This window comes from Armigeres subalbatus, chromosome 2 (genome assembly GCF_024139115.2).
Source record: "Armigeres subalbatus isolate Guangzhou_Male chromosome 2, GZ_Asu_2, whole genome shotgun sequence".
Lineage (NCBI taxonomy): Eukaryota > Metazoa > Arthropoda > Insecta > Diptera > Culicidae > Armigeres > Armigeres subalbatus.
The window spans coordinates 345,843,186-345,866,239 of NC_085140.1; the positions used below are offsets into that span (position 1 = coordinate 345,843,186).

Below are 23,054 nucleotides of genomic sequence, written 5' to 3' on the forward strand. Positions count from 1 at the left end.
AAGCGGAAATATTTGCCATCATGTGTGGAGTGCAATCTGCACTGCAGCAACGCATTATGGGCAAAGTAATATACTTCTGTTCAGATAGCCAAGCTGCTATTAAAGCTCTCGCCTCGGCCAACTCAAGGTCGAAGTTAGTAATCGCATGTCGAACTCAAATTGAGGAACTGAATTCAGTAAATACTTTACACCTTATATGGGTACCTGGCCATTCTTCCATAGCTGGAAACGAATTGGCTGATGAGTTAGCTCGTAATGGAGCATCGCATGACTTTATTGGTCCTGAGCCAGCTATTCCAATATCCAAGTGTTGGGTGAAGCTTTTGATCAACTCTTGGGCTGTCACTCAGCACAAATGGCATTGGAGTAGTCTGGATTCATGTCATCAAACAAAATTGTACATCCGGGAGCCATCTCCGGTAGTAGCAAGCTATTTAGCTAATCTGTCTAAACAGAATTGCAGTGTCTTAGTCAAGGCCTTGACAGGTCACTGCCGACTGAACTATCACATGGCAAATATTCAACGCGTTGAATCATCTGTTTGTGATAGTTGTGAATCCGATTATGGAACTTCTTATCATCTAATATGTAACTGCCCAGTCTATGCACAATTGCGCTTCCAAATATTTGGTAAACACTTACTTAGTGAAATTGACTTCAGAAACCTGAACCTTCAGAGTATTTTGTTGTTCATAACCCGTTGTGGTAAGGAGCTATAAGCTCTTGTACGCTAATGCGTTGTATGCCCTCTTCAAGGGCCCTTTTCCAAACATTCCCTTTGTTCTCCCATCCACATTCCTTTCCTTTTGTTCACTTCCTTTTCCGTCAGGTGTGTGATGAAAAAGGCTGTGAAGGCGATGGCACAAATCTCCCAAATTGAGGTGAACGTGCCCCTGGAGCCGACGTTCTGATACCTGATACACTAGATGAGGTTAAAAAAGCTGTTAAAGAGCTGAAAAACAATCAGGCTGCGGGGAAGGACCAGCCTCCAGCTGGACTTCTCAAACATGGCAGTGAGCAGCTTTATGAAGTTCTGCACCATATTATGTCGAAAATATGGGAAGACGAGGAAATGCCTGCTAGCTGGTTGGACGGCCTCATTTGCCCTTTCTTTAAGAACGGGCACAGACTAGAGTGCGCCAACTACCGAGGAATAACCCTCCTTAATCCGGCGTACAAAATTATGTCCCGTATTCTGTTCAACAGAATGAGACCGCTTGAAGAGTCCTTCGTCGGCGAATGCCAAACAGGTTTTCGTGAGGGCCGATCAACGACGGATTAAATGTTTACCCTGAGCCAAATCCTTGATAAATTCCGGGAGTATAACTTGCAGACACATAATCTGTTTATTGATTTTAAGGCGACGTACGATTCAATGAAACGGAATGAATTATGGCAAATTATGCTTGAACATGGTTTTCCGGCGAAACTGATACGGCTGATTCGTATAACGTTGGACGGATAGAAATCAAGTGTAAGGGTTGCGGATGAAATATCGACGTCATTTGTTACCTTAGATGGATTAAAACAGGGTGATGCACTCTCGAATCTACTGTTCATCATAGCGCTCGAGGGAGCGAATAGAAGAGCTGGTGTGCAAAGAAGCGGTACCATTATCACAAGATCGCATATGCTCCTGGGATTTGCGGACGATATCGATATTATCGGGAATGATCGCCGTGCCGTGGAAGAGGCTTTTGTGCCTTTTAAGAGGGAGACAGCGAGGATTGGACTCACGATCAATACCAGCAAAACGAAGTACATGGTCGCTGGCAATCAACGTGGGTTCATTAGTGGTAGTGGTGGTGGAATGGTGCTGGATGGTGAAAAATTTGAAGTGGTGGAAGAGTTTGTGTATCTTGGAACATTAGTGACGTGCAATAATGATGTTACCCGCGAGGTGAAAAGCAGCTGCAAATAGGGCTTATTACGGACTTCGTAACCAGCTTAATTCTCGTAGTCTGCCAACGAAAACAAAACTCGCGCTGTATACTACTCTGATTCTTCCGGTGGCTTTATACGGCCATGAAACATGGACGTTAAGATCACTCCTTACGGAATCCAAGTTTCGAAGTGCTCGCGTTTTCGGGGGCACACCACCAGATACGGAAGCTACGCACAACTGTCATTTTTATTATTTCACGCATGCTTTCACGACGCAGCAAATCTAAATCAACAAAAATGACAGTTGTGCCCCGCCTCCGTGTCGAGTGGTGTGCCCCCGAAAACGCGAGCACTTTTAAACTTGGATTCCGTGAGGAGTGTCCTTAAAGGAGGCTGATCGGAGAGCTTTTGGAGTGTTTGAGCGTAAGGTGCTGCGGACAATACTCGGCAGTAAACAGGAGATCGGTATCTGGCGGCGTCGCATGAATCACGAATTGTACCAGGTGTATAAAGGGCTGGATATTATTAAGCTTATCCAACACGGCAAACTATGATGGGCTGGTCACGTTAATCGCATGCCGGAAAAACGTCAAGCGAAGATAATATTTAGTAGAAAATCCGGAAGAGGCCGCAGGCTTCGTGGAAGGCCGCGTACACGATGGATTTTTGCAGTTAAAGAGGACCTGAGGGCGCTCAATGTTCAGTGCGACTGGAAGCGATTGGTCCAGGATCGAGTGCAGTGAAGAGCTGTAGCCCATCAAGTATCAAGTATCAAGTAAGTAAGTATGAATTGCTCTAATTGCACAATTGGCACATTTAAATTTATTGGAATCTTCTCTCACAGGACAGGACGTCTTTGGCGTGAGAGGTTCCACCTCAAATCATGCATTTAGCATCCATGTGGCAATGTTTAGTTCCGTGACCCCACTTTTGGCACTTACGTCAGTGAGTGGGGTTTTGGAAATTTCCCCCAAGCCTGCGGAATTGTTCCCATATAACACGGACATGGGATATAATACAGACCTTTTCCAAACTTTTCATATTATTTTGTTAAAGTGAACTAAATAAAATTCTTGAGAAATACCCCTCTGGGAAGTACCAGAGCGAGATTTCTTTTTCATCTTAATTACTTGGACTGGTGAAAATCCAAGTAATTGAGAAATTTCAATTTTAATCTCATCCAGTGATTTATCATCACTGGGGAGACCTTTCAAGACGACTTTGAACAATCGCTCAGTTTTATCGTCGTACGTGAAGAATTTATGGCGCTTCTCAGTTAAATACTGAAGAAGACGTTCGTGATCGTCGAAGGATCCCGGCAAAACGCGGCATTCACCCTTCCTGGCAATCTGGAATGAAACTTTGATCCCCTGAATGTTACTCAAAATCTCATTCCTAAAGCCAGAAAACTCGCCAACAGATACCACATTTGGCGGAATCCTTTGCTTCTTTGCATGAATCGAATCACCTCGGCTAGAGGTAAATTCGATTTGCTCGATTTCGTCATGAATCAATTCGAACGGATTTCTCAGCTCGATAGGAGAACAATTATTCCTAATGTTAGAGTTAGAAGCAACACATGAAGTCTCCAGCTTCCTTCTATTTTTTCCGCGCTTTGGCAGGACGGTCTTGAAACCTTGTTTCTTAGAAGGAAGTGGAGAATTCAGAGACTCACCCTTCCTCTTGTTTTTATTAATACTCATTGCTGAGCGTGGAGACGTGACCTTCTAAGAGTTTTTTTTCCAGAACGGTGTCCCTGCAGGATTACCACCGCTTGTCGGAATTTTACTTCCTCAAACGGGCCCAACGTGAAACGAAGGCATGGGTTGAAAGCAAAGTACGTAATGGGATCAATAGTTACAAATAGCTCTGAGAAGTACGGTTGAAATTAAAATAGCTGCGGGTAGTATTAAAAACTTCCTTCAACAAAGAGAAATAAGAACCGTACAGTACGAAAGCACAATGCGGTCTGAACTCATAAGGGATAATATAGGGCCTACGACCGGAATTTCTGATATCTTGATGAAAAGTATCTTAATTTTAATATTTCCGTATAGGTAGTAAACGTATGGTGCTAGCCGTCGTTGTTTTGTCTAGTGGGCGAAGAACCATATTATCTTTCCTATATACACGAGCAGTTGTTAGTGATGACTCAACGGGTCTTCCTGGTTCGAATCAGTTTGGAGCAGTTGAATGATCGCTATATGGTGTCTGCACACGCACTGCTTGAATGGCGTTAACGGCGCGGCGTGACGCCGCCGTTTAGCGAAGTCAGCTGGTTGGTCAACTGGTTTGGCAGCTTCATGTTTGATTGAGAGTAATGTTCGAAATTGTCCATGCAATCGGCGATACCGGTGGCGTGATTCTTAGCGAGTGAGCTAATTTGGCTATAACATTTCATTACTTCAAATCATGCATCTGCTATTGAACGAGTCTTATATGAGTATCGAAGATTAAATCTGACAAGCTATTCATGTTAATTAGTCTCTCCAGAGCCAATATTACCCTTTGGTAATAATTCGAACTATGATTCTATCATGTAATTTAACCCAACCTTTTGCATGTAAAAACCATATATTGAGTGGTCTGTAAATTTCGACATCAGTTGCAACAACTCACCAGAACCAAAATTATGACAAAGAGTATAAGATACGTGATATCTCTGCAGCTATATTGTATCGTCCAGGTTGTTTCGAAAAATGGCATTCTATTTCAATATAATTCGCTGATATTGATTCTTTCAAAGGCAGCGGTGACGATCGTCATAGACGAAGAAATTCACGAGTGTGGCGGTGGTGTTCCTCTGCCGTATGTCGACATATCCGAGGTACAAATTATAACCCAAGAGGACGGGACGATTACCGTGAATGGGACCACACGCTTCAGCGAAGACTACGAAAGTCCGACTAAGGTTTGTTAGCGACAGCAGTGAGTTGAATCCATTGCCATTGAAATGTTTTGATTTTATGAACAAAAATTGCAGTGGAAGATGTACAGCAAACGGATGCAACGCGGCCAATGGGTATCGGGTGTTGTGAGTCGGGAGGTATGGAATCTGTGTCCGTTGCTGCTGTCGCCCACGGAGTTGTGGTTCCCTCTGATGGTGAAAATGCAGAAAAACAGTTGTCCTTTTTTGAAGGGGGTTTGTAAATGATCTTAAATGATGAATTGTATGTTTTATTTCACATATTTTACACTATCTGCAGTACGAAGAACACATGGATATGATTAATCTGGGGAATCCCGGAATCCTTTTGAAAATTCCTCCAGAATTTATCGGAGAGTGGCAGATGTATCACGAGTTTACTACTACCCGGCGAGGTCTATCAGTGAAAGAGTGCTTTATGTCTCCGATTTCCATCATGGAAGTGTAGCAAAATATAATTTTGCGAAAATGTATATGTATCATTTGAAGTAAAATAAGTTTTCCCCGTAATTATTTGTTTTTATTAGAACTCTCAAAAATTCACATTTCGACATACATCATTGACGTAATTTATGGGCATTAGTTTTCTCCATTAGTAAAATCGTCATTGAAATAGCAAACAGTTTCTATGTAGTGCCTAAAAATTGCAAATGTAATCTACTCATTTCGCAGCATTTTGCAAGCGTTGAACATGTCAAATATAGTGAATTGGTAACTGGCGTTAACCAGTTGGTGCGAAAATTTCGTCAAGCGGCTGAGATGATCTCCACGTAGAATGACTTATTTATAGAAAATATCATCTCTGTCATGAAAGTGAATAATGTGCGCTTTAAATTCTCTACGATTGTTTGTGTCCGCGTTGGTCATGGTTCATTCGTAAACCCATCGCTCATAATGCTACAATAAATTCCAATTGTATCCTGATTGTGTGGGTTGGGTGTAAGGGAAAGTAGACAACCGTTTTCCTTCTTTTTTTTTTTTTAATATTTTCGAGTAATCGACATTTTGTTTTATTAATATTTTTAGAAGTGATTCAAAATCGTTCGTGAAAGTTCTTAAGGATTTACCGTTGAAATCTATATATATAAAAACCAATCTATGTATGTATGTTCGCTAACTACTTCTGAACCACTTGGCCGATTTCAACCAAATTTGGTACACACATTCTCTATCCTCAGGGGAAGTTAACAAAGGAGGTGGGAGGGTCATTTGAAAAGGGGGAGGGGTTTTGTTTAGAAAACGAACAATTATGTGTAACTTTCATCTCCCAGGACCGATTTCAACCAAATTTTGTACACATATTCACTATAAGGAAACAATCATATGAGAGATTTTGGGAAAGGGGGAGGGGTCTGGAGGGAGGGGTATTGTTCAGAAAACGGGTAATTTAGAGTAAATTCTGAACCCCTGCACCGATTTCAACCAAATTTGATACACACATTCTCTACCCTAAAGAAAATATAACAAAGGGGGTGGGGCGGTCATTGTAAAAAGAGGGAGGGTATGGGGGAGGGTTGTCTTTATAAAACGAGCAATTCAGTGTTACTCCCAACTTCCAGTACCCATATCAACCAAATATTGTACACATATTCACTAAGAGAAGTCGATCACATGGAAGTGTAATTTGGGGAAAGAGGGAGGGGTCTGGGGGAGGGTATTGTTCAGAAAACAGGCAATTCAGTGTTTCTTTTGAACCCTGGACCGCTTTCATCCAAATTTGGTACACACATTCTCTATCCTAAGGAGAAAATAACAAAGGGGTGGGATGATCATTGGGAAAAGGGAGGGTAAGGGGAAGGGTTGTCTTTAGAAAAGAGCAATTCAGTGTAACACCCAACTCCCAGGACCAATTTCAGCCAAATTTGGTGCACACATTTTCTATTCTAAGGAGAAGATAACAAAGAAGGTGGGAGGGTCATTTTGGAAAAGGGAAAGTTATGGGGGGAAGGGGTTGTCTTTAAAAATGAGCAATTCAGTGTAACTCCCAGGATAAATTCCAACCAGATTTGGTACACTTATTCTCTATTTTTGGAAGATGTTTATTGAAAAGGTAGGGCCAAACAAAGATATAAAAATATATTGATACAAAGGTTCAATTCTATGAGCGGTAGATCTACCTCTGTGGGTTTCGTGCTACAGCATTGGACATTTTAATTCTATAATTTACTTTTCAGTCCCTAGCAAAGCCGGATACATATAGCTATTAGCTATCTATATATCTCGGATACTTATTCAACGTATGTGACGTATGTGATTTTGTAAACAAAAATTTAAACGTTGATTTCTGCAATCTGATAGCACTCCACGCAAACTATCGCCACATACAGGTAGGGGAGGTTTCGGCTACATGTTCGTTGTATTGGTTTGCGTGGGAGTGTCATCATATTTGACAAATCGACGTATGCATCTTTGTTTACAAAATCACATACGTCGTTTTGAATAAGTTGCCGAGATATATAAAACTCAATGTTTGTATGTTTGTGTGTGTGCTCCAGCCTAACTTCTGAACCCATTATTGTATTGTTTAGTTATCGATCAATTCAACCATTTATCGAAATCATGGTTTGCCCAACGTAAAAAGCAATGATTAATGTGTTTCCTTCTGGATGGTGAATGTGATCCCTTCTTTAAAAATAGACGTTTGCTCGGAATAAGGCATCGGTGGATGTTTGTCCTTCTTTAGAAATAGACGTTTGCCCGGAATATGGCGATTATGGGTTCGCTCCCTTTTCCAAAATCAGTCAATGTTTTCAAATGAAATCTGCCTTCTTTTGATCAAATGATGAAGTATCGATAAGATAACGCAATTATCCTGTTGACCAATTGGTTTATTCATTTTCCGATTGTGAAAAAAAAACTGCGAATCAAACTGGCAATTCCGAGCAAGGCCGGGTACATAAAGCTAGTTTGTAATAAAAATATCGTGGAATTTTAGAATAAAAACCTGTAAAATTCATAAGAATATTCCATAGAAATTCAAAAGATTTTTTTTTGTGGAATCAAGAAAAACTTGCTATGGGAATTCAAAAGAATTTTCTTTATGTAATGGAAAGAATTTGTCTTGCGTATCTAAAACAAATCGTGTTGTATTTTTAGAAAAATTGCGTTAAAATATATTCCGGTAAAATATGTAGGTATTTTTTAGAAATTTTTAGATGAACTTTAATTGATACATAACAGACTTTCTACTCAAAAGAACAAGATTTTTATGACTTTCTAACGCATTTAAAAATGTTTCAAAAATAGGCCTGGGGCAAAACGCCCGAATGGTGGTGTAAAATGACTCAATTGCATGTAAATAATGGTGAACGCATGGTTGTTTGTTGTTGTCGCAAATCGTTAAATTTGAGTGAATATGAAGGGATTTTGCTCATTTTTTCCAATGGAGCCCAATAATAAATAACTAATTATGAATTGTAATGGTCATATTTCAAGTTCCTATCGCTTGTTACTTCTTTTCAACTCGATAAGGCGTCATGTTGAACAAGTTCATAAGAACGCAACCCGAATGCTATGAACTCACAGTGAAGTAATTTTTGATATAAATACACCTTTCATTATTAACTTTTTATTTCTTCGGTGATTATTATTTTTTGAAGAACGTGTCAATGTCCCAAAAAAAAAAACAAAAATTTGCTTGAAAAAAAATTATATTTTGATCACAGTTTGGATCAAATTTATATAATGAGCTCGTTTGTTTTTCAATTAAAAAATTACATTGAAAATAATTGATAGTACCGTGGTGCATCGAAATCCGTGCACCTAAGCACTTAATTTTATTAAAAAGGCTCTAGAAAATACGAATCGAATTCAAATAGAACGTTCGTTATTGATACAGGTGCCCGAAGGCATCTATTTTGTGTGTGCTCCACTGTATTCCATTGAAAACAACAAAAACAACAAAAACATTCTGATTCGAAATCCGTCCACCGTGAACAGATTTCTAATCATAGGATCATAATCCGTTCAACCATTTTCTAAGTAAATATTTAATTTAAAGCAGACCGATTGACCAGACTACTACTGTAAATAGTTCAATACGCATCTTGAGAAGCGATCCCTTTAATTTTGATTCTGCTGATCTTACTCTATTAATTGCAATTTACAATTTAAACACAGTCACTTTCGGTACAATTATATCCAGCCCGCGACAAAATGGTGCCTGAAACTTTGCTTTTGTGGATGGCGATTTGTTTTTCAATTGTGATATTTTAATTTTAGAGCATATTTTCCATTTCAACGGCCAGGAATCTTACTGTCAAATTTAAGATCAGGATAATTTAAATGATTTATAAATGTATTCCTTTCAGTGGCGTAGCCAGAAAACTGGTCTGGGGGTGGGGGGTTTGGGTGGAGTTGGTCTGGAATTGAAACCCATGGCCTCCTCCGTATATAGCAAGAACGAGCGGTGGCCTTCTAACTGCCAAGCCTGTTGCTGGAAAAAGTGTAACATCGGAATTGGTTTAGGCGCTTTATTAACACATTACCATATTGTTTTCTTTGATTTATTGAGGATGTATTGTTATACAATTCCATATATCTTGATGATGATTTTGAATAATGTAATAAGTAATAAGTAATAAAAAAATGACAATTAAAACAAAGCACAGAGTGATTTGCTAAATGAATGTAAATCATTCCTTGATGATTTCTTTTATCGATACACTTCTGCCGGGAGAGTTCCAAAATATGAACCGAGAAAACCAGGGAAAAAACGGGAATTTAAAAATGGAAGTCACCTTCTTCGTTATTGTCGTTGTAGTCGTCGCTTTCGTTATCGTCGTGTTTGTTGGCGTCTGCCTTTGAATGAACAGTTCTCCGGTATTTATTCAAATGAACGTATGTGATTTTGTAAACAAAGATTCAAACGATGATTTGACTAGCTTCGGCTGTTGTTGCCAGAATGCCGGACAGCAACCCTGCAAAGATGGTGTTCGCTTCCGATCCGGCAGGTACGAGTCGGCGTGAAGCGCAGCGAGCGAGATGGGCAGACCAGGTGCAAAACGACTTGGTGAGCGTGGGGCGTATCCGAGGATGGAGAGATGCGGCCTCGAACCGTGTATTGTGGCGTCAAATTGTTGATTCAGTGTTATCTGTTTAGATGTAAACTAAATAAATGAATGACTAGCTTCGGCTAGCTTTTGGCAGGTGTTGGTTTGTGTGGGTGCGTCGTTTGAATCTTTGTTTACAAAATCACATACGTCCTTTTGATTAAGTATCCGATTAATGCCTTTTGGCCGATTGATTAAGTATTAAGTATCCGATTAAGGCCTTTTGGTCGAACGCTACTCAGATTACGAGTAGTGAAGAGTGAGAAATAAGAAATAGAAAGTGAGAAGTGAGAAGTGAGAAGCGAGAAGTGAAAAGTGAAAAGAGAAAAGAGAAAAGTGAACTGAGAATTGAGAACCAAGAGCGTAGTACAGAGTACTTCTTCTTTCGCCCTTCATCCTTTTTCTTTCTTCCTTCTTTTTTCTTTTTTTCATCGTTCTCCATCCTTCCTAGTTCCTCTTCATTCTTTCTTCTTCATACTTCCTTCATCCTTATTCCTCGTGCCTTCTTTCTTCTTTCTTCTTTTTTCATCCTTCTTCTTTCTTCCTTCTTGCTCCTTCCGTCTTCCTCCTTCTTTTTTTCCTTCCCCCTTCTTCTTTCTTTTTTCTTCCTTCTCCCTTGTTCCTTCTTCCTTTTTTCTTTTTTTTTCTTCCTTCCTCTTTTTCCTTCCTTCTTCTTTCTTATTTGTTAATTCTTCTACCTCTTTCTTCTTCCTTTTTTTTCTTCCTTGTCCATTCTTGCTTCTTTTTTCTTCATTTCTGTTTCTTTTCTTTTTATTCCTTCTTCTTTCTTCCTTATTTTTATTCTTCCTTACTCCTTCTTCCTTCTTGCTCATGCTTTCTTCCTTTTTCCTTCTTCTGTCTTCCTTCTTACTGTTTCCTTTTTCCTTCATCCTTTTCCCTTCTTTGTTACTTCTTCTTCCTCCTTCTTGTTTTTTCATTCTTTTTCCATTCTTCTATCCGTATTCCACCTATTCAGCCAAACGGCATTCGGCCAAATGACACTAAACCCCTGAGCGTTGGTCGCGATGATCCAGCGCCAGCAGCATCACTTTGTTCGGGTTTCGTTTGAGCGTTGGTTGGGTTTGATGGTGCTGTTGCTTCGGCTTGTACTCCCACTGCCCTATATGACAGTATTGTTTAAAAGTCATCTTACTATCCAGGCTCCCGAAAAAAAAAATGTTTCCAAGCTTCGTTTCGTATATTTAGTACTTGATCGTACTCCTGTAGATGATCACGGATGACGGAATTCGACATCTGTGGAAGAAGATCATGGATCCTAAGAGTGGAAGCACTATCACATTCAAACGTGTGTGGATGTTTCTGACGTCACCCGTTGTTGATCTTAACGTTGATTTCGAGGAATTCTTACACTTTCAGCTGTGTTGGTCTTTTCTGCAAGACGCTGAAATCCACCACTAGTGTGTTCTTCCTGTACGAAGACATATTGGTATAAACTGTATCACGAACCGGACCTATGCGAAAAAGCTTGTATCGCGCACGAGAAGTGGCTGCAAACTGGGAATTTGCATCGTTGGCTCGAATATTTTGTCGCATGCAACCCTTTGGGTTACCTTTACTCCTGCTACGAGATGAACCAGCCTAGGGCCGAAAATCTCGTAAATAAAGATAATTCAATTCAATTCAGCTTTACCTCCCCTTGAAAAAAATGGAAACATCCAAAAATTACGTAACGCTTAGAAGGGGAGGGGGGTTGCCTGAAATATCACGGCCCATACAATATTTTAAGACGCTTCATACAATTTTTTCGAGTTCACCATCCCAACGAAATGCTTGTAGATATAACGTGCTTGATGATTATAAGGCTACCGCTCATGCTTCTAACGCAGGAGGCTCCAGGTCCCTCTAACTTTATATAACAAATTACCTTTATTTTATAAATGAGACATTAAATGAAATTTTCACTAGACTATCTTGAAATTAATTACATATAACAAAATACCGAAAATTTTATTAAATGTGCAATAAAAAACGGATCAAAAGTGCTTGTTGTTGCAGTATTGCTTACTTTTCCCTAAAATTTTAGCTCAGATTAGATAATTCTGAATATGTAATTGCCAATTCATCCATTATACATCGGTGTACAACATTTACATTTGACTGTTGGTAAATATTTTTATTTTGTAGTAGTGCTGTTCTTTCTGTTCTTCATAACTATAGTTGGAAACTATCTGCGCTCAGTCGTTCACCTCAGAAAACAATGGGAGTCCAAAAGATCGAACGAGCCAGATCCTCCGTAGGTATAATGAAGTCAAATTTGTGCGAAACTCTTTATATGCGAATCTGTGACAGATGCTGAGATAGGCACATTTGCAAGAGATGAACTGTGAAAAGGTTAGCCTATAATGCAGAACGACTTATTTTACATAGCATTGGAAGTTAGATCATGCCGTATAACAAATATGTTGATTAATTCCAACTTCTGTATGTTTATACGATTTTATTTTGATATTTATAGAAGTTCTGACCGAAAGTCAAACACATTTTGTGACATAAGGAAATATGTATGGGAAAAGCATAGTTTGAGACCTCCTACTAACTACTGTCAAATCGTGATATATTTAAATGTAGGTACAACCCCAACTTTTGTTCATTGTTTGTGCCGATATAAACGAGACTAGCGAATAACTTTTTCATTTTGAGTTGATTTGCCTCACTAAGACAAGGCTAATTGCACTAATTTATTTGTTTATCTCATGTCTACACGACGGGACCCTCCTTAGCCGTGCGGTAAGATGCGCGGCTACAAAGCAAGACCATGCTGAGGGTGGTGGCTGGGTTCGATTCCCGGTGCCGGTCTAGACAATTTTCGGATTGGAAATTGTCTCGACTTCCCTGGGCATAAAAGTATCATCGTGTTAGCCTCATGATATACGAATGCAAAAAATGTAACCTTGGCTTAGAAACCTCGCAGTTAATAACTGTGGAAGTGCTTAATGAACACTAAGCTGCGAGGCGGCTCTGTCCCAGTGAGGGATGTAATGAGCATGAGCATGAGCATTATGACCGCACAATTCGTAGTTGCTACTCCGTGATTGACTGAACTTGCGAAATTGTACAGAGAACACAATGAATGGGGCTTGGGGTTAGCTACCCATTCTCAATGTACACGTTTCGGGAGCTCAAATATTTAAAGTCAATAACGGCGCCGGCCACGTCCTTACGGTCATATAGGAATGAAAGGATTATTAGTCCGACTCTCGTTGCTACTAGAGACCGAGTATACCTCTGCATCTCCACGATTGTCTTGGGATAGGATTTCGTTTTAGTTACAAAGGATAATTTATCTGGATTCACTTTGGTAAGTGATGCGATCTATGGGATGGGAAATAACACTAATATTTTGGCCGACCGCGCGATCGTTCTGCTGTCCGAAACAAGAGAGATCACGCACTGAACTGATTAATTTTCATTACCGGTCGCGCAATGCAGAACACAATACTTCGACCGACCGCGCGATCGTTCTGCTGTCCGAAACAAGAGAGATCACGCACTGAACTGATTAATTTTCATTACCGGCCGCGCAGTGCAGAACACAATACTTCGGCCGACCGCGCGATCGTTCTGCTGTCCGAAACAAGAGAGATCACGCACTGAACTGTTTAATTTTCATTACCGGCCGCGCAATGCAGAACACAATACTTCGGCCGACCGCGCGATCGTTCTGCTGTCCGAAACAAGAGAGATCACGCACTGAACTGATTAATTTTCATTACCGGTCGCGCAATGCAGAACACAATACTGCGGCCCACCGCGCAATCGTTCTGCTGTCCGAAACAAGAGAAATCACGCACTGAACTCACTGTCCCAGTGAGGGATGTAATGCCATCAAAGAAAAAGAAGTTGTCTACACGACAAATCGCTTAATTAGCTCAAAATGAATGAGTTGTGCTTGTGGCTTCGGTTATACACATACCGAAAAATAAGATAGGGGCACTTATTTTAATTTTACAGTTTGTTGTAGTATGAGTTTGATTTTTTTTCAATGCAAATTCCCATTTAATGATAGATGACTGTTGGGCCACCACTAAATAATCACCAAATGTCCTGGAATTCTATTAGGCCGATACAAATATTTAAAAAAAATTATGACCTTCGGATTTTTTTGCCCAAAAATAATATTTTGAGGAGCAACAAAAACAAATTCGGAAAATTTTGAAGATTCTCGAAATATTCATGAGGGAGGACTTTTTTTTCATTTCAATATTTATATTTTATTAGCTCCCCCTTGAACTTTCGTGCAAGTGGAAGACAAATGAGCTTGTTTCTCATTTCCGAGGAAGATTCCTGTGTGGCACTTGGTGTTAATTGTGAAAAGGCAATATTTAATTGATTTGAAAGCATCGAAGTAAGCTTCATATGAACTTAAGAGGCTCTACGAGACGAGCAAGCCATGGGCTGAAAGTCTCGCTAATAAAGACAAAAAAACTCAAGAGGCTGCACTCATAACAAAGAGACGCAGTGTCAAAATTGGAACGGCGCGCTTGCTGTCCAATCGGTTGTTTCAATCGAGCACAAGGTTCTTAAAGGTAGGAGTATTGCGCCACTTGTATAATGCAGGCACTTTAATATGAACAACAACGGAGATTTACAAAAATATCAATCAAAGCAATCGTGGTACTTCGCCAGCAGTCGAACTGCTCCCTTTCGACCTTTTGTCCTTTCGACCTTTTGTCCTTTTCGACCTTTTGTCCCTTTCGACCTTTTGTCCTTTTCGACCTTTTGTCCCTTTCGGTTTTTTGTCACTTTCAACCTTTTATCTCTTTCAACCTTCTGTGCTTTTCGACCTTTTATCCCTTTCGACCTTTTGTCCTTTCGACATTTTGTTTTTCGACCTTTTGTCATAGATTTCTTGTGAAAAGAGAATATGGATGAGCTTGATTGATCCGCAATTGCCTTAGGTTGTTGGACCACTATGATAACTTAGTGAGGTAAAATGTTCGAGAATTTTTGAAAAGAAGCTTAAAATATAGATGAAAGAGGCTATTGCCAATCCACCCCTCCCCCCACTCCATGCATCGGGGCTAGTATTCTCCCATTGATTGTTTAAGGAGTTCTTAAAAAAAATAATCGAGAGCTCGAAAGTCATACGAGACTGCTTCGAATAATTCCTTCCTGAGTTATTTCAGGATTTCCTTGTGTAATTCTGTCAGAAATTCCTTAAGAAATTCTTTCTTGAATACTTGTATGCATTTCTTGGAGAATTCCTCAGGTATTTCTTAGTGAAATCATTCTGACATTTATTCATATTATTTTCATGATATTCCTTTTAAAATTCTACCTTGAACTGTTATTGAAGCAATTTCAATAGGAAATACTGAAGGAACCTTCAAAATATTTTTTGAAGGAACTTCTGGAGTAATTTTGGAAGCAGCTTCCAGAGGAATTGAACAAAATCCTGGGGAGTTCTTGAATGAATTCCCGGATGAGTTTCTTAAAGAACTTCTGAAGGAATTCCTGAAGGAACTTTCGAGGGAATTTATGTAGGGACTTCCTGGGGAATTCCAGAAATAAATATCGAGCAAATTCCTGGAAGAATTTCCGTATGAAATCTTGTAAGGAGGAGAAAATCTGTAGATGAATTACTGTAAGAATTTCAGAAGGATTTTCTGAAGCGAAGCCGAAAGTGTTTCTTGCGAAGTTTCCGGGAAAATGAAAGAGAAACTACTTGAAAAAAAATCGAAAAAAAAACTGGAGAAATACTTGTGCAGTGCCCCTCGATGCTTTGCCGATCAGCTTTTGAATTTCGATCCGGAGCATTTTCGGGATTTAAATTTATTTTTCAATATTGTTGTCAATACTTTAAAGTGTTTTTTAGTACAGCATGAATTTCAATACACGTCACGTAGTCATTGGCCGAAGGACCTTATTTAAAAAATCGGTATTTTCAAAACACGCACTACACAATTTCGTTTTTTGTTTTTCGTTAGTCTCTGTTAAATTGTCAGTTTCTTCTGAAACTTTTGACTTCCTCTCACTCCAGAGGACCAGGTGAGAATACTAGTCGCCAGTCGGAGCCGTTGGCATTTTCTAAGACAAAAATTTTCCTTTTCACGCCTTCCCTCGGTTTGGAAGTAAATCTGTAGGTCCCGGTGCATGTGTTTATGAGTAAAATTCGTAAAGTACGGGTGTGGGAGTTGTTTTTCTGAGTCTTAGGTTGTTTCTCGTGCGGAAACAGGCCAACGGAAAATAAAACGCAAATAATTCTCACACTGTTTTGAATGTTCAGATTAACATTTCTGTCATTTTCACTATTTAAGGATTGGCTTTAATAATAGAGGAAGATTGTCGCTGTTCTCACTGGCGAAGCATCTTTTACTGGCAAGGAAAGGGTGGGCGCTGGAAGTCAACAAAAAGAGACGAGATCAAAAGGAACCGCAGCGAAAATCTTCATCCATGGTTTATTACTTGAATTCAACCATGGCATCAGCCTTTTCAGTTCCTGTTCAGTTGCATTTTCTGACGTTTTCATAATCGTGAAATCGACATTGTTTCTAAACCTGACGGTAAACTTCTAGCTTCTACTGGTCAAACATGTTTAGGCAAAGTTTTTAATCTGTCGATCTTTTGATACCGGTAGCTTAGCCATCTTTAATTGCAAAAAAAGGAGTTTACCCAAATTTTTAATTGTATTTACAATAGTTTTCTTAACTGAATAACCGCCAAAAAGAGTTAATTGCTTGATCATTGCTTGATAATAAATTGATCCACCTAGCGGTGTTTGTGCCTTTCTCGTACATTAGATACACCAAAAAAATTGAGTGAGAATTTCGTAGGGTGTTTTTTGTATATAAATCGTATTTCGGCCATAACTTTTGATCCCATAGTCCGATTTGGCCAATTTTCAATAGGAAACAATGGGACAGGAGTCTTGCAAACAAATCGGATTAAGATAAGTGCCTAAAAGATGAGTGAGTTTTATTTTGCGCATATACATACACACACGCACACACATACACACAGCCAGACATCATCTCAATTCGTCGAGCTGATTCGATTGGTATACAACACTATGGGTCTCCGGACCTTCTATCTCAAAATCGTCTTGGAAGTGTACGTGTACGTGTACGTGTACGAGAAAGGCAAAAAGATAACAAATTACTTTCATTGATTAAAAATTCAAGTAATTTCTAGCTGGAAATTTCAAGCCACTCGAATAGTAGTAATCAATCCTCAATTATAACTTTTCTATGTGAAAAATCAATGCCTGGCGGTATGAATTATTTCCACCACGTAGTATAGTTCTTATTTGGTATCACTATAACGACACACTTCACCGAAGGCAGATAAATAGCCTTGAAGATTAGAAAACATTTGATTCTCACTCACTTCTCTCAGTATGTGCAAAACATCTCCAACACGCTTCATCGAACTCCACTTCAGGTAGACTAGGCGAGGTCACCGGGCAATGACCAAATAGATAATCAGTTGTATTAGTTAAACTCGCCAAAAGAAGAATTTTTCTATCGCGACGGGTCTGCCTCTGTTGATTCTTGCTCGTTCTCGTTAGCTCTTTCCCGTAGTGACTGGCAGAACACATGCGGTCTCATCTTCCTATCATCTAAGTTTGGATATGCGAAACCACACTCAACTGAAGAACCTTCAACCGTGCGGTTAGAATTGGTAAATGACCAGCGCTGCTATCGCGTCGACGCCATCATCGTTGGGTCGTTGAGCCGGGCTGAAATTAGCAACTCAAAGTACATACTTGCTCGACAAATTGCCTCAGAAGTACGGGCAGCATCCGTTCCGTTGTACCCTCAGTAGGGCAAAAGAAGACTCTTTACGCCTAAGAAGCAAGAGTGTGTCACCTCGTCACATGTGTGAATCGTATCTTTACTTAATGTGCATTGAGCATCTCGGTACCTTCGGCGGTACACCGCGCGTCCAAATGGCGAGTACTCAAGCACAAAGATGACCTCAAATCATTATTGCTTAACCAACCGACGGCCACTGCATTAGTGCAGCACACAGTAGTGGCGCGATGAAGGTTTCTGGGTGTTTCGCTCTAATGCAATAGTGTTGCTGTACAGTTTCGACTCTACTGCTCTTGGCCAAGGGGCGACTTCATTCAAATGCGAAACTAATTGTGTTGAACACCCAGCATAGTGCAGTTCACACCTCGAATCAGCAAAACTGAGTATGGGGAAGGGGTACCGAAAAGGGGACCTCTCCGCAAGTGGAGCCAACCAAAGGAGCATTAATTTTGTCATTGGATTTTATGGCGTAGCCTAGACGAGCAGATCGTAATGCAAGCGATTAGGATTTTATGTCATTTTCTGTTGTTTTTCCATTCTGTTCCATTGGAGTCGTGGGAAAAGCTTAATCCGCTTCATGGTTGGTTAGATTGCTGATCGCTAACTGGTTCGGTTCGCTCTCAAAAGGTGTGTGCGAGTGAAATATTGCGTTCTGGAAACAAAAGTCGTCGCCCGGCGATTTGCAACGACGTGACGCGACGCTCAGCATCATCTACGCTCCGGATCGCATCGCATTGAAAACAATATAAACAGCAGAGTGCACGAATAAGCAATCTGGTCAATAAACATTCTGATTAGCATAATTTGCAATTTCATTGTGCGGCCAAGCGGTCAAACGATGTTTAATGCAACTAAAGCGATCGCTCAGCAGTAACAAATGCTAGCAATAAAAAAAACACTGCAAACGAATGCGAAGATTGAAATCGTTGGATTGGATTGATTTATATGGAGGGTCGTACGATCCGGCGATTAAGTTACAATGTAAAATGTTTGGTCAAACATTTTATTCATTCCATTGGAATCTAGCAGATTTCTACGAGAAGGATAAACCCAGTGCGATGCAATTGTTCAATGTGGACATGTTGACAATGCTTATGGTTTGAAATGGGATGAATTTCTGAAGTGGTGATCTTTTTCAAAATTAGTACATCTTTGATTTTTTTTTTCCAAAATTACGTCATTAATTACTATTAGTCGCATGCGTGGGGGTAAGCAGGAAGGTAGAAGAGCGAAAATTAAACTATGAATGCATCTTCCTCCATATAAATACGAATTGACATCTTTTTTTGCGGGAAGTTATGGAGAATATCCAAATATTACTTTTCACATAAAACTTTCTTCTTGAAATTCAATCAGAAATTCTTCCTGGAGCTTCATTAGAAACGGTAATTTTTCCTGGTAAAACATGTTCAACAATTTTGCTCGAATTAGTTAGAAAATTCCTCGAAAAATTTTGCCTGATATTTATTCCAGAAATTTCTTTCAGGAATTTCTAGTCAACCGAATTTCTCCAGAAATTATTCAAGGAATCATTTTGTGTGTTTTTTTTTTAATTCCTTGAATTTGTTCAGGAATTCCTTCAAAAAATCTCTAGTAAGGGTCTTTGGTCGCGGGAATTCCTCCATAAATTCTTCTAACAATTCAGTATTCTAGAAATTCCTTAGGCAATTCATTCGTGAATCGTGAATTCCTCAGAAACTACTTTACGAAATTTAATGAGTTCCTACAGGAATTTCTCTATACTGCTCAATTACTACTAAGTCGTATGACATCTTTGTCCAGACTCTAAAAATGACACATGTGATCATTTAGCTTCTAGTCAGCGCAAACAAACTTTTACTGCATTTCCAAGAAAGTATTCCACCGTAAGAAATAAATTCATTGAATGTACCTATGGCTGATTGTTTGCAAATATTCAAAAGTGGTAAATGGGAAAAGTTTAAGTATGTTGAAATTTCATCGTGGACATTATTTAATGGGATTGGTGGACGGTTAAATTGGAGTTGTGGGAATGAAGATCTTCTGACACCCCTTGAATGAGTATTTCTCCTGTAATATAAGGGATTATTATTCATAGTCAGTACAATTGTTAATTGATTTTGATCTGTGCATCAGTTGACCTAAGATTAGATGTCCATTAAATATCACATCATGTCATAAAATATTGATAACGAGCTTTTTGTTTCACGTGCATTAATATCCGTAAAACCCTAAGAAATGTTATGAAGAAAAATCCTCCGCAAAATACGAGAAACTTAATGCATTGACTAAGCATAGCGTTAGATTTACCATCCACCATCTCTACGTTGTAACAAATTCATTTTCCTCGAAGCTCAATTAGATTTATTTTCAATTTCGCTTCCCACCAACATCTAATTTGACCGAGCAGCCCCTGCAGCGATGCAGATTTATATAAAGTGCTACCTAGTTTCTCGACGCCCAACACAGCCCTGCGACCCGACAACCAGCGAGTGGCCCCCGTTCGGTTTACATTTCTCGAGAGTCCTACATTTAGGTAAAAGCGTTATTTATTAACCAGCAACACAGTTTGTGACCATAGAAATTGCTATTACCGAGGGGCACTACTTTCCTGATATCAACCGTTCTTAATAGCGAAAGGCATCTACACATAGATTGCAGCCAGTAGTGTGTAGGAAGCAGCTAACTAACGCACTCACCATGCGCCCCCCGTGATTAATGACGTCAATTTAGTTATGAAAGATGGCGGCCTGGATCAAACCAAGACGGTCGCGAAGAAAGCGCACTCTGTTCGCCCTTTCAGGGTAAGTTGGACACGATTAAGAGGGACGGCGATTAAGTAGCGCGCGCCATACATTGCCTCCACTTTTCCTCCCGATACTCTTTTTTTGCGCCAGTTCATTCAGCTGCCAGTAGTCATATGAAAGTGGGACCATCAGATCAACTTCGTGTAGGGATATGCACCAGAAAGAAAAAAAAGTTGATTTGCATGTACGAACCGATTGGCAGTCATTAATTCACGTATAATCGACGTCTCAGCTACAGACGACGCAAATTGCGTTGTATCAGAAAATTGATTCGATTTTTTGAATCGAATTTGGTAAAAAAAAATCAAATGCGCATATAATGTGTCTCTGGGAATGAAATACTGCATGCTCGACAGAGTGAGCATTAATTCCCGAAATGCTAATCCGTTTCGTTTGATTGACTATTCGATTTAATTCATTTGCATGGATGACGCTGGCGGATGGACGGATATGAGCATTTCGCAAGTTTTGAATCAATTCTACTGAAGTTGTATTTGAATTCATAAATTATTCAAAAATTTTAGCATATTTTTTTATTTTTCGAATATTTAGGTGCTCTGAGACAGACATACATATATGAGTGACTGTACATGATGGAACTTTCTAGTCAATTGCATCTGTTTTATCTTGAATGGCATTTTTTGTGTTTGCCAACAAAAACTACTTCGGAAGGCATTAAGCAATAATTGCATCAACAATCTAATTGAGAGGTTCTATGCCTTTCAAGGTAACGTATCATTTTTCAAGTTTGATTCAACATATATACACCCAACCAGTGATTGTTTGATTTTAAAACAATTCTGTATAAGAACCTACCAAAACCTGGATAAGAACTGATCATATGCGAAAATACTAGATTCTTATACAAATATTGTATGAGACCTTACAATTTTGCAAGCTTGTTTGTTTGTGTTGTGTTTGTAAGCTTACATTTTTTGTAAAAGAATCTAACAATTTCGCATATACAACATTGTTAGAAAATCACAGTCTTTGGTTGGGTGTATATTAAGGACGGATTGACAAGACATTTGGAGAATTCGAATATTAGGACTAGAATTAAAAACCTACTCTCGAGCTGCACGTTTCCGTACCTCTCAAGTGTTGATCAATAAAGTCACTGGCCAAGTCCTTGAAGTCAGATATAAAAGGAAAGGAATGTTAATGTGTAGTTATTGCGTTCCAAATGATTGCTGGCTGGAGGAAGCAGTCCTATGTTTTTTTAGAAATTTGTTGGAGAAGTCAATGTCAAAATAGGAAATTGCATCCCTCACTCGCGTACAAAAAATACACCCAAAAAACAAATCTCACAAACTATTTCTCGGAAAGCAGGTATAAGTAGGGGGAATGACGGCTTTGGTAGGTTTTGTTCTATTATTGGCATGGGTTTTTTTTTATGACTGATTATGCTCAAATTTGGCCTAAACATTCTTTGCATATCAAAAGAATCTTTTGATATTGTGGCCGAATTTCTTAAAATTTGGCCGACAAAACCCCCTGACAATAATAGAACAAAACCTGCCAAAGCCGTTTTTCCCCTACCACAAATTAACGTCAATCGACGCAAAAAAGAAAATATCAGAATAAATCATGCAAATAGGTCAACCCGTTCGTGAGCTATAGTGCCTCAAAGGAAATGCTAACTCATTTTTATATATAGAGAAGATAAGACACCACATCCATATTTTGTGAGTATTGTGACTGGTCGTTTTGAACAATGTTATTTTCGAGCAAATGATATTTTTAAGGATATTTCCGAGGAAATGTTATTTTAGGGTAATTGTCAGTTTCGAATTAATGCCACTCTCGAAGAAATATCATTTTCTGCGGGTAATGTAATTTTCGAAGAAAAGTTATTTTTGAAGAAAAAAAAGGTTTTTTCAGGAAAACTATTTTTCGTTCAAATATGATTCAAGAAAATGTAATTTTTGAAGAAATTATGTTTTCAGAAAAGTTTTGTTTTTGAAGAAATGTTATTTGCGTGGCAATTATGTTTTCGAGGAAATATTATTTTTGGGGTAAATTTTAATTCGGGGAGAAAGTTTTCGTAGAATTGGGAAAGGTCGATTGGACGAAAGACATTCGATCGAAAACCATTTGACCGAATGTTGTATGACCGTAAACCATAAGGCCAGTGGTTGCTAACCTTTTCTACATTACGACCTCCTTTATAATTAGCCAAGTGGTCCCTACATATGTCATGCTGATATCAAGAACGAACATATATTCATAAATTATTTAATCTCGCTGTTTTTATCATCCTAACATAGCATCAGTTTTTATCATCCTAACATAGCATAAGACGCTCGGCTACAAAGCAAAACCATGCTGAGGGTGGCTGGGTTCGATTCCCGGTGTCGGTCTAGGCAATTTTTGGATTGGAAATTGTCTCGACTTCCCTGGGCCTAAAAGTATCATCGTGTTAGCCTCATGATATACGAATGCAAGTATGGTAACCTGGCTTAGAAACCTCGCAGTTAATAACTGTGGAAGTGCTTAATGAATACTAAGCTGAGAGGCGGCTCTGTCCCAGTGTGGGGATGTAATGCATAAGAAGAAGAAGAACATAGCATCAGCACTTGGCAGTAATTCATTCAGTGCGATTTTTACACTTGCATTTGTGATACCACCTTCG

At 39.3% G+C, this 23,054-nt stretch overlaps 2 protein-coding genes across 5 annotated transcripts in view; both read left to right on the forward strand.

Annotated features, from left to right (window-relative positions):
* LOC134212895 (inositol-pentakisphosphate 2-kinase) overlaps window positions 1-23,054 on the forward strand; it is a 507,776-nt gene that overhangs the window by 368,002 nt on the left and 116,720 nt on the right. The gene's annotated exons all lie outside the window — the stretch shown is intronic.
* Window positions 4,479-5,308, forward strand: LOC134217033 (uncharacterized). The gene is made up of 4 exons (XM_062695788.1): window positions 4,479-4,570; window positions 4,631-4,795; window positions 4,868-5,026; window positions 5,091-5,308. Exons 1-4 carry the CDS (start codon window positions 4,517-4,519, stop codon window positions 5,256-5,258), a joined length of 546 nt encoding a protein of 181 aa, XP_062551772.1. The 5' UTR covers window positions 4,479-4,516; the 3' UTR covers window positions 5,259-5,308.